The 15,520-nt window shown below is 39.5% G+C and overlaps 1 protein-coding gene across 6 annotated transcripts in view; it reads left to right on the plus strand.

Annotated features, from left to right (window-relative positions):
* FER (FER tyrosine kinase) overlaps window positions 1-15,520 on the plus strand; it is a 308,974-nt gene that overhangs the window by 114,925 nt on the left and 178,529 nt on the right. For 5 of the 6 annotated variants that reach the window (XM_070412423.1, XM_070412422.1, XM_070412425.1 and 2 more), the window contains one exon: window positions 4,487-4,579. In XM_070412423.1, the coding sequence (XP_070268524.1) occupies window positions 4,487-4,579 (93 nt within the window). Of the gene's footprint in view, window positions 1-4,486; window positions 4,580-15,520 lie in introns of those variants that run through there. The other variant, XR_011471215.1, reaches the window with a different exon arrangement.

The raw sequence follows: 15,520 nt of genomic DNA on the forward strand, positions 1-15,520 counted from the left end.
TTTCCATAGTGGCTGCAGCAATTTGCAATCCCACCAACAGTACACAAGGGTTCTCTTTTCTCCTATGGAAGTCTTCTTCAATGAGCAATGCAATGCATTTGATTGGGGAATTGGACAGAGGTTACAGAATTTTTAAGGTGAAGATTTTATCTAGTCCACTACCCTCCTGTTTACTTATGTGGAAACTGAGAGCCAGGGTAGTCAAGTAATTTGCCCAAATTCATATACTTTATCCCATCTGACATCAGAACCTTATTCTTTCCACTTTAGTGCCTCCTTTAAGAGCCATGCTTTGAGAACTGTTATGTTTTTTTTGGTTAAAGTTGTTAATTTGTAATTTACTGCAGCATCTAGATATGCTATCATTTGGAAGAACTTTTAATTTTTTTCTTTCAAAATGACTCCATTCAGCAAAACCTCAATTCTTGCTTTTTATATCTTTGCCTGTGTTTTACTGGGCAAGGGATGGAGGTAACCTAAGAGCCTATTTCACTGCACTTTGGGAGTTTTAGTGAATAGTAATTTTAAAACTTGATAGGTATGGTTTTACTGTAACTGTAAGTAATTTAGGTATTGTTTCTTACAGAGCTTTTAAAACTGATAATAGGCAAACTTTTAATCATTATGAAATAATCTCTTAGATTTATAGATAGATAAATATAATGAGAGACCTTTATTTAATTTTAAAATAATGAAAAATTATTCTTAAATGAGATATGAAACTGATACTGCATCTAGAACTTTTCTTTCAAGATAGACTTGTAGCTCTACTGATAGTATTTTTTTGGCATCCAAATATTATTTCATAACAGAAGGTATTATTTTACAGCGTTGCTTCTCCTTTCCCCCTCCACTGGCCCCCAACTATGTCAACTCCAAAGGGCTGTCCTTTGTCATAATGAATCCCTGTCTCCTTAATCTAGAGAAAGTTCTTTACGTTGTCAATATTTGAGGAGGGTATAAGTGTATCATTACCAGCTCTGGCAGGCCTACAGACAGAGTTAGGCACTGTTTTCAGGCGCTGCAGCACTGACTGCCAAGGCTGCAGATCAGGCCTGGAGCCAGAGGCAGGGTCTGATTTGAAGCCTCTGTGGCAGCTGTTGATCAGCCCTTGCCTCTCTTTCTCTCTGGGCCTCGTCAGCAGCCATGGGGGCTGCTGATCAGCCCCGCCTCTCTGATTAGGCCTGGAGATAGGCTCAGAGACACTGACTGGCATAGAAACCAACCAATCAGAACCAAATCTGGGTGAACTGTGAGGAGCCTATGGCTGCCTAGGCAGAGCTTTGATGCTGACTGGCATAGAAACTGACCAATCAGAACCTAATCTGGGTGAACTACGAAGGCAGAACCTAAGGTGGGGGCTGAGGAGGGGTTTTAAGGGCTGAGGAGGGGTTTTAAGCTGTTTGGTGTAAGGTGTAAGAAAGTGGTTCAATTTTTTAATGACCACTTTGGCAGTATAGTGCATATGGCTGGCTATCAGTCCAGATATAGGGGTTATGTATTTTTGTCTGCCAAGAGCATCTCCTCCTGCTGAAAAAGGCTACCCCCTCCCCCAATTTAAGCAATCCTATCCTATATAATCTATACTAATAAAAGGGTAATATGCTAATTAGACCGGGTCAACCAGCCATCTTCTGGACGTCCAACTTCCTTCCGAACAAAGCCATGGTGGTGGGGGCCGAGGCAGAGGATTAGGGGTGATCAGGTTGGCAGGGGAGCACAGTTAGGGGTGATCAGACAGGCAGAGGCAGTTAGGGGCAATTAGGCAGGCAGGCAAAGACAGGGGCAATCACTCAGGCAGACAGGTGAGTGGTTAGGAGCCAGCGGTCCCAGATTGCAAGAGGGATGTCCGGCTGCCGGTTCAATTGGACATTCCCCAAGGGGTGCGCAATTGTAGAGGGTGCATGTTGGGCTGAGGGGAATGCCCCGCCCCACCCCTGTGCATGAATTTTGTGCACTGGGCCATTAGTTCCTATATAAAACTCAAGGTTGACTTACTGTTTTTGATAATACATTTTTAAAACCAACTGATTTAAAGAGTACCTTTAAATGAAAGGCTACTTTCACTAACTGTATCCCTTCGAACACACAATATATTATGTTTCATAAAAATATAAAGGAACTGACTTTTGAAGTCTTCTTTACCCCACACCTGGACCTATACTAGACTTATCTAGTATTGTATTCTTAAGAAAATGTTTTCTTTTTGTTTCAATATTATCAAAGGGTTTTGGCGGAAATGGTTCTCTTTACTTTCATAGGGTTTGATGGCCAGCGGATAGCTTGAGGAAAATTATTTATACCATCTCGGTGAATTTGTAAGTCATATACAGATAAAATGCTTTCTAATACTTAAAACTCTTCCCTAAACTTTCTACTTTTGTGCATAACCTCCCATGTAGTTTTCAGTCCTGTTCTCCTGTGATTTATACATTGGGACCTTACTGTGTCTATTATTTTAAGAGCACCACTCAGAGTGAAACCTGCTGCTTTCTTGTGAAGCTTTCATTGCCCAGCAGGTGAGGGTAGCACTTTCTTTTCATCCCCCTGTCAGTTGTGGTAGCAGCAAGATCAACAGGAGTGTCACTGCTACTCCTAACACCACTGCCAGTTCCACAGCCACACAGAATCAGGGGGAGAAATTCCCCACAGGAATAAGAAAAAGTGTAAACTGGGCTGGGGAGTAGAAGAACCATAGCTACTGTAGTACTCTCTAATATGTGATCTTTACGCCACCATAGATTTCTTCATAATTCTAATTACAGAGCAACTGCTGTGTAAGCCTTGCTTCCCACTTTCATCTCCACAGCCTGCCTGTTCCTGTGATCAGTTTTTACCTTCCCAAACATTTTTATTTTATAAGATTTCTCAAGCACCAGAAATAGATTTAAAAAATACAAACCCTAAACACCCAAGTTGAAGATGAACATGCCTTAGTACTTCCAGGCGGTCTTTCCTCCAGCATTCCCTGTCGCTCAGTTACAGTGGTTTTTACTGGAAGGTAAAACCAAAGCTGCCGCTAGGATAGAGGCTCCAGAGGACATTCTCACATTCCTAAGGTGATGACTGTCTATACTCCAGGAAGGATTTCTTTCTTAAAAGTGAATTTTATTACATATTTACATGCTTTTAACATTTTAATTTTGAGTTGCTTGTAGTAATTTAGTTGTAAGTGCCCACTAAGGAAGGTCTGTATTATTTTTTTCCATTTTATAGATGTTTGAATTGAGGTATAGATATTGATTTATATAGGATCATCAGCAAGTTATAAAGGTGATATTGATGAAAAAAAATGTTGAGATCTGTTCTGTTAGGTTTAAAATTATTTAAAATTATTAATATGCATATATTTGTAGAATAATAACAACTATTAGCATTGTAACTGTTAGAATGAAAAGCAAATATAATAAAAGTAGGTAAATGGGGAGACGAAAGTTGAATTTCAGATTTGAGTTTGAGTCTGTTAGGTAGCATATGGCCAAAATGTCTCTGAGACATACACTAGGTATTGGAGACATAGAAAACAAAAGATGTTATTTGTGCCCTGGTGTAGTTATTTTCCACTGACAAGTAACACTGAGCAACACTATGGATGAAAGACATGGAAATACAGTATTTGGCAGTAGTATATTTTGTTCTTTTGTCTGCTACTGAGTAGCAGTTGAAATGCAGTAATTATTGATGCTTCCATTATAAATGCTCACATATGCTTTCCATTGTTCTTATTTTTACCTTCTACTTCTCATTTGTTTTTCTTCTTTCTCTTCTTTTCTACCCTTTCACTTACCTTATTCACTTGCATTTGTAAGAATGAATTTACAGATTTGAAATTTTAAAGAAAAGTTTCCTTCAACTGTGGTGTGTAATACTCAGAAGTATACATTCTATGGCAAACAGCAATCCGAATGAACTTGCCTTGTTGGTTGTTCTGCCACTACCTCCTCATTTTATTTCCTCCTCCTCTGTTGTCATCATTGTTGTAGTTGTTGTTGTCATCATCATCATGTAGATCTTGGGGAAACTTTCCAGCTACTTAAGTGGAATTCACTGTCTAAAAATGTGTCTATGTATTTCTCCTCCTGTTTTTCCCCTACTATTTTTTTTCCCCTTGAAAATCCCTCATGACTACAGTGGTATCTGAAATCTTCTGTGTGAGACTGGTTCTTTGTAGTTTGTATCTCCTTCAGTTAATATTTGGTTTGCCATCAACTTCCTTTGTATTTCTTATTTTCGTTCATCTTATGAATTTCTATTTTCTTTTTATTTTTCCCCAATCAAGACATTTATTCAGGGAACAGGAAAGTAAAATGCTATAGAGTCTATATGCATTTTGTTGTTTGTCATCTTTAATGTTAGGAAATTTACATTTTATTTAATTGGAAGACATGGTAGAGGGACTATGGATAAATACCTCAATATCTAGCATCACTGTGTATGTATATTGGATATTTACTATTGCTGAAGGCTTCTTTTTTAATCTCCCCAGGAAAGGAAGGAGAGGGTATCCAAACTTGAGTCTTTTCGTCATTCAATTGCTGGACTAATTAGGGGTCCAAAATCTGCATTTGGCTCTACAGCAGTAAGTACGATGAACTCTATGTGCTACTGAAAATAGTCATTGTGTAGCTCTTTCTGATATACCAATGAATATCATATATATATATTTCCTTACAAATGGAAAAGTAAGTATATATTTTAACTTTTTGTATATATATGAGTTTGTGCATGCATGTATATAATAAAACCCTATGTCACATTGATGTAGGGAGAAAAGAAATAAACTTGTATTATAGACTTCCTGTACTACAAATAAGTATTACAGGAAGCATTTTATGAACTTTTGTACTTGGTTAGAAGAATAGTATAAACAGATCTCTTTTCCAGTGAAATATTTTTATAAATAGATTATTACATATGCATTTTTACATGTATCATTTTCTATGTGTGTTCATAATTTTTAGAACATTAACTATAAAATTGAAATCTGTTGGAAATTTGGGTGTGGCATATTACAATGATGCATAGAGTATTAGTTATCTTTAGTAATAGTGGCTATAGCCAAACAAGATAAAAAATATTCTCATCCCCTTTATATAGTAAAACTCCAAAGTATATTTTTCACTTCATTACCTATAAAACTTAATTCTTCTAGCCATGCTTTATTGACAATAGAGCTTTACAATTGTATCTTATTGAATGCTGGCCAACACAACAATATTCAATGTAAGTAATTACATGCTTTCCCCATCCCTCTAAGGTTCTACCTAATAATATCTTAATATTTTTTCTTACTTTTTATAATTCCTTTTTAAGACAATGTGACTTAGTCTTATTTAGAAAAAGAAAGTATTTCCTAAACATAGATTACTTAAATTTCCATTCATATTTTGGATTTGTTTGCTATAATTCCTTTTGAATATGTGAAACATGTTACCATATGTATTTACCCCAAACAATAATATCTTATATGAAAAGTAAGTCAGTTAGCAGGTATTTTAACAAAAAAGGATAAAATTATATTTTTATATAAAAGAGATTTTCTACTTATATTTCAGCCTTTGATGTTGCCATTGTCACTTCTTATACACAGAAGTTCTGTGGGAATAGGGAGGGAGCTGTGAACTATTGCAGACCATCTCATATGGCATCAAATAGCAAATGAAAATAAAAATAATTATAAGTAAAAGCAACATGATAGAGTAAGTCTCTCTCAAGGCTTATTTCCTACCCTTATTTTCTTAAGTAATTGTTTGACAGTTTTATAGACAACTAGTAGTTCCTAGGACTTGATTTGTGATTTGACATCAAAATAAGTGTAGGAGATTTGATTAAAAATTTATGATAAGTTCCAAAGATAGTTTTGCAAAATTTTTATTTGAGAAAAAAGTTACTGAGATGAAATATTTAAAAAGTTTTAAAGAATAAAAAAATAGATTTTTGAAAAGAAATGTTCCAATAACTGTTAGCTTTCCATAAAATTATTTAACAAGTCCATGAACTAAATGGCATAGTTAAGTTGTCATTAACTCACCTCTATTTCACTTAGGTCAAAGGCCTTTGTGCCAGCTGTTTATTGGTGATCTAATTTATGAAAGGTGTCCTCCCGCCCCTAATTTTCCTTTTTATGTGCTGTAAGATCAAGCTTGACTTGAGTAAAATGTTTTAAATATTTGAAAACCAAGACCCATTATAAACTCAGGGTTTCCTTCTGCTTGATTCTCAGATGTAAAGGTAGGAGATTGGAATTTAGAGCTTTAGAAGTTTAGCGAGTGACAGAAAAATTAGAATTTATGATTGTGAAAATGGGCTAATACTCTGCATGTTTCTTTTCCCTACAACCTAGGATGCTAAGAACCTTGTGCCCTCAAGACAGGTGTCTAGGATGCAACAGTGGCTTCTGAGACTTCTCATTATGTATATTGCTTTGAAGTTCATAATTATAGGAACATCAGCTTTTGGCTGTAAATCAGGGTTGAACAGAAGATAAAGAGGTTTTGTCTGTTAAGATACTAATTTACATCTAGAAACAGAGAAATTGAGTTAACTCATTATGATGGAGTTATATAGGGATGCTATCCTAAAAGTATGTTGGGTATATTATGCACAATCTTAATGAATTAATGGTATAAACCATAAGTTTTAAAATATCTGAAGGTATTTACATGTTATTTTCTCCATTTACCTTATTTTCAAGTAAAATAACTAAATTGACAGTGATTGATATTGGTAAACCCTTGGTGTTTACAAACTGCCTTTTCCTGAAATGAATGAAAATGCCTTTCCCATAAAACATGTACTTCATTTAGGCATACATTGTGGTCTGGTTTTTAAAATAAATTATCAACATCCTTGAATCCATGAAATGTCCCTTGCTTCTAAGAAAGTATTCCCTCTGAATTTGAGAACTCTTTGGACTGTTCACTTTCTGAAGGTCCAGTGCTCACATTTGTGTCTTCATGATGAAGGCAGTTATTATTTCCATCAATTAAGTGCCCTTCATTATTTCCTGATTTATAGAAATCTTATGAACTAAAAAGATTGAAGCAGCCTGGCTTATGACACTGTGTTACACTATGAATAAATTTACACAGCTATTTCTCTAAGGCATTAGGTATCCTACTTATTTGGAGAAGGAGATGTTTTCCTCAAATATATAGGTAACTAAGGTCTTAAGTCTTAATGTGAATGTGAAGGTTTCAGGTGCTAAGCATGATAATCTAAGATGTGTAACAATTTATCTAAGACGCTACTTAATCATAATTTAAAAATTTTCTGATGTACTATAGTATTTTTTAGAATATTCGAATTTGTAAAAGTAAAATAGAAGGGACATTTTTATAACTATACATGTGTCTTCTCTATAAAAACTTTGCAACATTGCATAGTTAACCATATTTAAAATATTTTATGCTGATATACTTCACACAATGTAGAATTCACCATTTTAAAGTGTACACTTAGTAGTTCTTAGTTTACTCACTGCATTGTGCACCATCATCACTACTTGCAGAATACTTCAATGTCCCCAGTAAGATACTTCATACCTATTAGTATCAGTCCCCCTCCCCCTTTCCCATTTTCTGGCATTCACTACTCTACTTTTGATCTCCATGGATTTGCCTATTCTGTATATTTCACATAAGTAGAATTGTATAATATATGACCTTTCATGTCTATTTTTGTTCAGTTGGTGTAATAGTTTCAAGGTTAATCCTTATTATGACTGAACTAGAGGCCTAGTGCACAAAATTCGTGCACTCTGCTGGGCGGGGGATGTCCCTCAGCCCGGCCTGTGCCCTCTCGCAGTCCAGGAGCCCTTGAGGGATGTCCAACTGATGGCTTAGGGCTGCTGTGGAGGCGGGAGAGGCTCCTGCCACCACTGCTGTGCTCTCCAGTCATGAGCCTGGCTACTGGCTGAGCGGCGCTCCCCCTGTGCGAGCGCACTGACCACCAGGAGGCAGCTCCTGGGTTCAGCATCTGTCCCCTGGTGGTCAGTGCATGTCATAATGAGCGGTTGAGCAGCCTTAGCATATTACGATTTGATTGGTTTAACGGAGGACCAGATACTTAGCATATTAGGCTTTTATTATATAGGATAATGTTTCATTGTATGGATTTATCACGTATATTTTATCCACTCACCAGCTGATAGATATTTGGGTTGTTTCCACTTTTTAGCTAATATTATGAATAATGCTGTAGTCATCTTTTATGTGAACATATGTTTTTATTTCTCTCAATTGTATCCCTAGGAATTTCTAGGTCACATGGCAATTCTATGTTTAAGTTTTTGAGGAACTGCCAAACTGTTTTCTATAGTGATTGCATCATTTTACTTTCCCACCAGCAATTTCTCCACAATCTCATCAATACTTATTTCCCCTTAAAAAAAAATTGTAGGCATCCTAGGGGGTAAGAAGTGGTATGTTATTATAGCTTTTATTTGCCTTTTTTCTGAGTACTAATGTTGTTGGGCATCTTTTTATATGCTTATTGGCCACTTGTATATGTTCTTTGGAGATATGACTATTTCCTTTGCACATTTTTAAATTAGGTTACTTTTTTATTGTGGAGTTATAGAGTTCTTTATATATTTTTCACTGAAGTCCCTTTTCAGATATATAATTTGAAAATGCTTTTTCTCATTTTGTGGATTATCGTTTCACTTACTTGATAGTATCCTTTGATAAAAATTTTTAATTTTGACAAAGTTCAGTTTATCAATTTTTCTTTACTGGCACATGCTTTTGGTGTCATATTAAAAACAAACAAACCTTGCAAATCCAAGGTCATGCAGATTTTTACCCTTGTTTCCTTCTGAGAATTTTGTAGTTTTAGCCCTTACATGTAGGTCTTTGATCCATTATGTATTAATTTTTATAAATGGTATGAGGCAGAGGTCTAAATGTAATCTTTTGGATGTGGAAGTATATTTAATTTAAAATATTAGAAAAAAGCAACAACAGTTTCTCTACTCAATTGAACATACTTAGATTGGAACTTTAAAGTGAAATTTTAGATAAAAATAAAGCAATTACTTGCCTTACATCTAGGGACATGAAAGTAGAATTTGTCATAATAATATTCCCATTGGACTTGCCATCGCTATTTATTTTAGTGTTTTAAACAATGTGGCTAAAATGTAGAGCTTTGCGGACAGTCTAACACAGTGGTCGGCAAACTCATTAGTCAACAAAGCCAAATATCAACAGTACAACGATTGAAATTTCTTTTGAGAGCCAAATTTTTTAAACTTAAACTATATAGGTAGGTACATTGTTATTAACTTAATTAGGGTACTCCTAAGGCTTAGGAAGAGCCACACTCAAGGGGCCAAAGACTGCATGTGGCTCACGAGCCGCAGTTTGCCGACCACGGGTCTAACAGATCACTTCAATTAGCAGTCTTGATGGAAGGAAGAATGTCAGAGAATTAGCTGATAGATGAATTTGGTATTAACTGAATATAGTATCTGATGGTAGATGTTTAATATTTATTGTCATGATCAGAGTGGTATTTCAATGTTATATCAGTTCTAGGCATATGGTATTTTTTTAAATTTACTTAACATCTTAAATAACTTGTGAGTACCTCTGGGAACTGAGGCCTGTTCTACATGCAGCATCATCCCCACGCTGCAGGAAGTTACAATTTTGCTTTGAGAACTATTTCTCAGAGTCAAGGCAAGAGGTGTTAGATAGGGTTAATTGCATATTCTGAAAGCCTACTGGCAATCTTAAGGGTCCATTTCCATTGGAAATCCTTTTTTTTAAATCCCCACCCTAGGATATGTTTTTATTGATGTTAGAGAGATAGAAAAGGAGAGGAAGAGAGAGAAACATTGACCAGTTGCCTCCTGACTGGGGTGGGGGTTGAACGTGCAACCTGTGTATGTGTCCTGGCATGGAATTGAACCTGTGACCCTTCGGTGCATGGGACGATACTGCAGTCCACTGAGCCACACTGGCCAAGGCTCTGTTGGAAGTCTTTTAAATCAGGTTATTTTTAGTGAGATCTGTTCTAGTCCTGCAAAGAATATGGTCCTTCTCCAGGGCCATCTTTTTGTTGGAGAAGTTCTATAATACGTGGTTGAGCAAACAACTTTGGGTTATACCTTACAGCCCCTTGTGAGTGCTAGTTATATATTAACACCCTTCTAATAGCAGCACTCTTTGACAAATGTCCTTTAAAACATTTTAAAAATATTCTAAATATTTTAGAATAAAGCATATTTTGGTCCAAATAATTGTTGTTTTAGACATCAGAAGAATATTTAATTACTTAACTCTTCTTAAAATTCATATTTTCTACACTCTATTGCATATGTTTTTAAATTTTCAAATTACTTTGTAAGATTTTAGGGAGTAAAAATATTGGAAAATAAAGATATGCTTCCATTATGTAGAATAATATATTGAATATGATTTGCTTGGTTTTAGAAAATTAGAAAATTATAATTCAGCTATATTTAACTTGTACATTTGCTATAATGTTAGCATTATAGTGCTTGGCTTTCACTGTTGTCATAGGACATGGTAGTTTTTTATGCATAACATAATAAACTGCTTGTATTTTTTAGTGTTCTCCTTCAAGTCTAGCAAAGCAACTTTTTATCCTCTCTAATAAGGCATGCTATTTTATTCAGGTTGAATATTTTATATTTTAAACCTTAGTTGTTTTCTTTTATTCTTAAAGTCTTAAATTGCAACCAACCCCCTTTTTTCTGCCCAGACACTAATATTTAGAAAAACAACAGAGAAATTTTTTATTTTTTTGCATCATACTGTTGCTATACCCATGCTGAATTCTTCTGTACAATCAGGCATGTTTAGGAAGACTGAATAATCTGCTCAGACTTGCAACTTTTGAATCACTAGCATTATCACATGTAATTTTGAAGACAGGCTTATCAGGATTTATTTTCTATAAATAAACTACATAAGGGAGCAAATATTTTATATTTTTGCTCAAATGATTAAAACAAGTGACCCAGATCATGTTAAACTGATACTGAGCGTGTCTGATATGACTCAGTGGTTGAGCGTTGACCTATGAACTAGGAGGTCATGTTCGATTCCTGTTCAGGGTATATACCTGGGTGGCAGGCTCCATCCCCAGTAGGGGACGTACAGGAGGCTGCCGATTGATGTTGCTTCTCTCTCATTGATGTTTCTATCTCTCTATCCCTCTCCCTTCCTCTCTCTCTAAAAAAATTACCAAAATTTTTTTTTTTTTTTTTAAAGGCTTCCCCTCCACTATATCTCTGGCAAAAAACTTAGGTAACTTATCAAGAGGGAAAAACTGTTTTTCCACTGAGGCTTAGAAAGATGTGATATTGAGGTAATGAGTAATTATGACAGCTCTTAGGATGTTGTTGCTGATTACATCCTACATCATACATTTTATCGAGCCTGCAAAATTACGTTGGAATTTTATTAAAGTCATATTAATAAAAATGTTCCTTTTGGTGCTTCAGAGAAGTCCCCGAAACATCTGATAGACCCAGACAGGGGACATGTCTGACCTTGCCCTGCATCCACAAATGCGCAGTAATTTCAGCCTACTGTAAAGTCCGGGGTGCAAGCTGCTGTCACAAAGAACCAAGAGATGCTTTCTATGCAAATGCAAGGGGTTTATTTAGCTTCTAACATGTTGGGGCCCACAACAACTCACTCTGAACGCGGCAGAGCAGCGGCCGTGAGCCCCGACCAAGAGTTTAAACACAGGTTATATACCTTTCAGCAAACAGGGCAAGTAACCTGGGGTCATTCCATTGGAGATCTAGCGCCGTGTCAACATACCTATCTGCTTTTGGCGGGGAGGGAATGTAGTTTGGAATTTTTTACTAATGATCTGGCTTTCTAAGTGAGTTAATGCCTGTCTGGTTTCTTATTAGGCGTTTGCTTTTTAGTTCCCTCCCGGGCTGCAGCCATCTCCCGTAACCTCCCTGGCTGCAGCTATCCCCCATAAAAGTTGTTTGTTTCATCTGCCCCTTCTGACCTTTCCTAATTACCCTGGTGCCGTTTGCTCCGTCTGTCCCTTCTGACCCTCCTGATTATGTTGGCGCCTCTCATTCCCCCCTTTTTCTGTGGATGGTCTCTAATCTTAGAGACTTTCAGGTTCAGCTAAGGCTGTGTACTGTTGCCTGATGACAAGGAGTTTAATGTCCCCTACCCTTTGTTGTATGAATTCCATAATTTTGTTTATGATGCAGGGCCCTATAGAGAGGATTAATAGTAGGATTATGAGTGGCCCTGTGATTGCTGACAGCAGGGTTGTTAACCATGGTGATTGTGTAAACCAAGATTCAAACCAACCCTTTTGTGTCTCCCTTTCCTTCTGTCGCTCGGCTAGCCGCTGCCGAAGCTTGGTCATGGACTCCTCCACCACCCCTGTATGATTGGCATAAAAACAACACTCTTCCCTGAGAGCTGCACAGAGCCCTCCTTTCTGCATAAATAGGAGGTCGAGACCACGTCTATTTTGCAGAACTACCTTTGAGAGCGATGTGAGGGAGTCCTTAAGGGCAGTTATAGAGGTTTCCAATTTCTTTAAATTCTGATCTATAGCAGCTTGAAGCTGGTGCATATGGCTTGACCCCTGGATAAGGGCAGTGGTCCCAGTCCCTATCCCCACTGCTGTTCCAACTCCTAGGAGGACTGCTATAGTAAGAGACACTGGTTCCCTCTTAAAGCGGGTGACACGCTCCTCCACCATCTCCTCAAATGAACTTGCATCATGATATAATACTCGAGGAAACAAATGGACCATGATACAGAAGTGATGGGAACTATTGAACACAGCAGTGGAAATACAAGGGGTCAGACCGGTACTGCAGGCCCACCAAGTTCCTGCCTCTGGAGCCAGGTACTCAACTGTGGAGTTCATAGAGACAGTTCTGGCACAGAGTCGCCGGTGGCTCAGCGGGGGGGAACCTATGCAGAGTCTTTTGCTAGAAACCTCAGGGAGGGTTAGCTTGTGATCTCCTCCCCAACGGCAGGCAGAGCTTGTGGTCAGGGTGTAAGTTCCGTTTACTGCAGTCCCCTTGTAATAAGGGGGTGTTGCCGAGAGGCAGAGCCAGCAGGATTGAGTCAAATTGCTTTGGGTTGCATTAAGGGCAGAGTAGGCTCCACTTATGAGGTTAAATAGGGGGAGTCTACCACTTGGGCTTCTTAGGGGAGGGGCTCTACTATTTGGAGTTTGAACAAGGTTGGTAACCTGGGGAGATTTTGTCATTGGCCCCGCCAAGCCACCCAGGGACGCCAGGGGCCGGAGTGGGGAGACCGGACGGACAGCTGGATTGGGCCCCACCAGGACTGGTGTGGTCTCTTGTTGTAGTTTGATAGTAAATTAGAGACCAAAGTCATATCTGGAGGCATAAAACCTAAGCCCCCATGTCCTTCCCTTATACCAGTGGGAAAGCTTGTCCGCCCCTCTGTCTTGTTTTGTTAAGGCGATATTTAATCCATTACATAAAGTTTTTGTTTTACATTCCCCCCTTCTGCTTTAGTGAATAGTTATTCAGTCTGAACTGGATTGGGTGATCCAATGAGCTGACCCCGTGGTTTTACACCCCCAGGCTGCGCAGTAAAGGGATTCAGGCCTACCATAGCTTTGTATTTTACTCCTACTATGATCATCTCTTGGGCAAACATAAAAGGTGAGGCGGCCCAGGGAGGTACGCTTGCCACTATTTAAACACCCCAGTGTGTGATTGTTATTGGGACTATTTCCATAGTAGAGTAAGTGACGCCCCCCGGTTGCTGATGGAATTTTGTTGGGGTCCTCAATCTCCGGTATGTCCCATGTGTCTAGGCCGACAGCTAGCTGGCATATGTCTGGAGATAAGGTGGGCCACTAGCTACCCGGAGTGTGGACACCTCTGGTTGATCAGACTACTTGCCCTGTTGGGTTGATGACTTTCCAGGTTAAAGTTACAGGGGCATGGGGGTTACTCGCCATCAGCTTGGCCAGGCAGGGGCTTACAATGAAAGCGAAGCTTAAGAGGGTTATTAGTCCTTTCCATTGTCCATTCAGGTCCCGGTGGCGGTGCAGGCTTGAGATGGGAGGCATGGATCCAAGGAGTGATGCCATCTACTTTAACCGCAGTCGGGGTGGTCAGCAGCACCATGTAAGGTCCTTTCCACCGGGGCTCCAAGCTGTGGGTCTGGTGCCTCCTCATGAACACTGAGTCTCCAACGTGGAAGGAGTGGGGCACTTTGAGGTCTCCTGGCTGATAGGCAGAGGCCAAGGGCTTCCAGATGAATTGCTGGATTCCCTCTAAAGCCTTTAACCATCCTGTAGGAAGCTGCTGCCGTTCGTGAACCAGGTCACCTCTGAGTCTGGCAATGGGAAGTTCTTTAGGTCACGACGGATTCCTGCTTCTTCTGCCAGGATATCCTGGCAGGAGTGTAGGATCGGGTCTGCAGCCTCATCCGGAAGTAGAGTGGCAGGGTTTAAAGTAACTGGAGGTCTGAAGGTCACTCGGTCCTTGTCTAACAGAATGCTCTGATAGTGCGTGATGCGAGCATTCGAGAGCCACCGGTCTGGGGGCTGCCTGATGATACTTTCCAGCATATGAGGGGCCACAATAGTTAGTTTTTGTTCCAGAGTCAGTTTGTCTGCATCTTTGGCTAGTAAGGCAGCGGCAGCTATAGCTTTAAGACAGCGGGGCCAGCCCCCAGCTACTGAATCCAAGCGTTTGGATAGGTAGGCTATAGGTCTTTTCCAGGGTCCCAAAGTCTGGGTCAAGACCCCCCGGGCCACTCCCCCTCGCTCCTCTATGTAAAGGGTGAAGGGCTTTTTGACATCAGGAAGCGCCAATGCTGGGGCTGATAGCAGGGCTCTTTTTATATCATCAAAGGCTCGCTGTTGTTTTGATCCCCAAGAGAATTCTGTGTCCCCCTTCAGGAGTGGGTACAGCGGGGCGGCTAGCGAGGCAAATCCCGGAATCTATAGTCTACAGAACCCAGCTGTCCCCAAGAACTCTCGGAGTTGTTTTCTGGAAGTTGGTGTGGGGATCTGCACAACAGTCTTTTTTCGTGCCTTAGTTAACCAGTGTTTCCCTCCCCGGAGAGTATACCCTAGAAAAGTAACCTCCTGTCTGCATAGCTGGGCCTTCTTGGCTGATGCCTTATACTCAAGCCGAGCGAGCTCCTGTAGTAAGGAGCGAGTCCTGTACTCACATTCTTCCCAAGACGATGCAGCCAGCAGCAGGTCATCTACATACTGGAGCAGGGTTACCTCCGGGTGCTGGGTCCTGAAGGTGACCAGGTCCTGATGGAGGGCCTCATCGAAGATCGTGGGAGAGTTTTTAAATCCTTGGGGCAGCCTGGTCCAAGTCAGTTGCCCTGCAAGACCAGCCTCCGGGTTGGCCCATTCAAAGGCAAATAGAGGTTGACTGCTTTCACAGAGTCGCAGGCAGAAAAAGGCATCCTTTAAATCCAATACAGTGTACCAGCTCCTGTCAGGCGGGAGGGAACTCAGAAGATTGTAAGGGTTAGGGACAGTGGGATGTATG

The sequence above is a fragment of the Myotis yumanensis genome, unplaced genomic scaffold (genome assembly GCF_028538775.1).
Source record: "Myotis yumanensis isolate MYYU_CA2020_CCGP unplaced genomic scaffold, mMyoYum1.0.hap1 SCAF_4, whole genome shotgun sequence".
NCBI lineage: Eukaryota > Metazoa > Chordata > Mammalia > Chiroptera > Vespertilionidae > Myotis > Myotis yumanensis.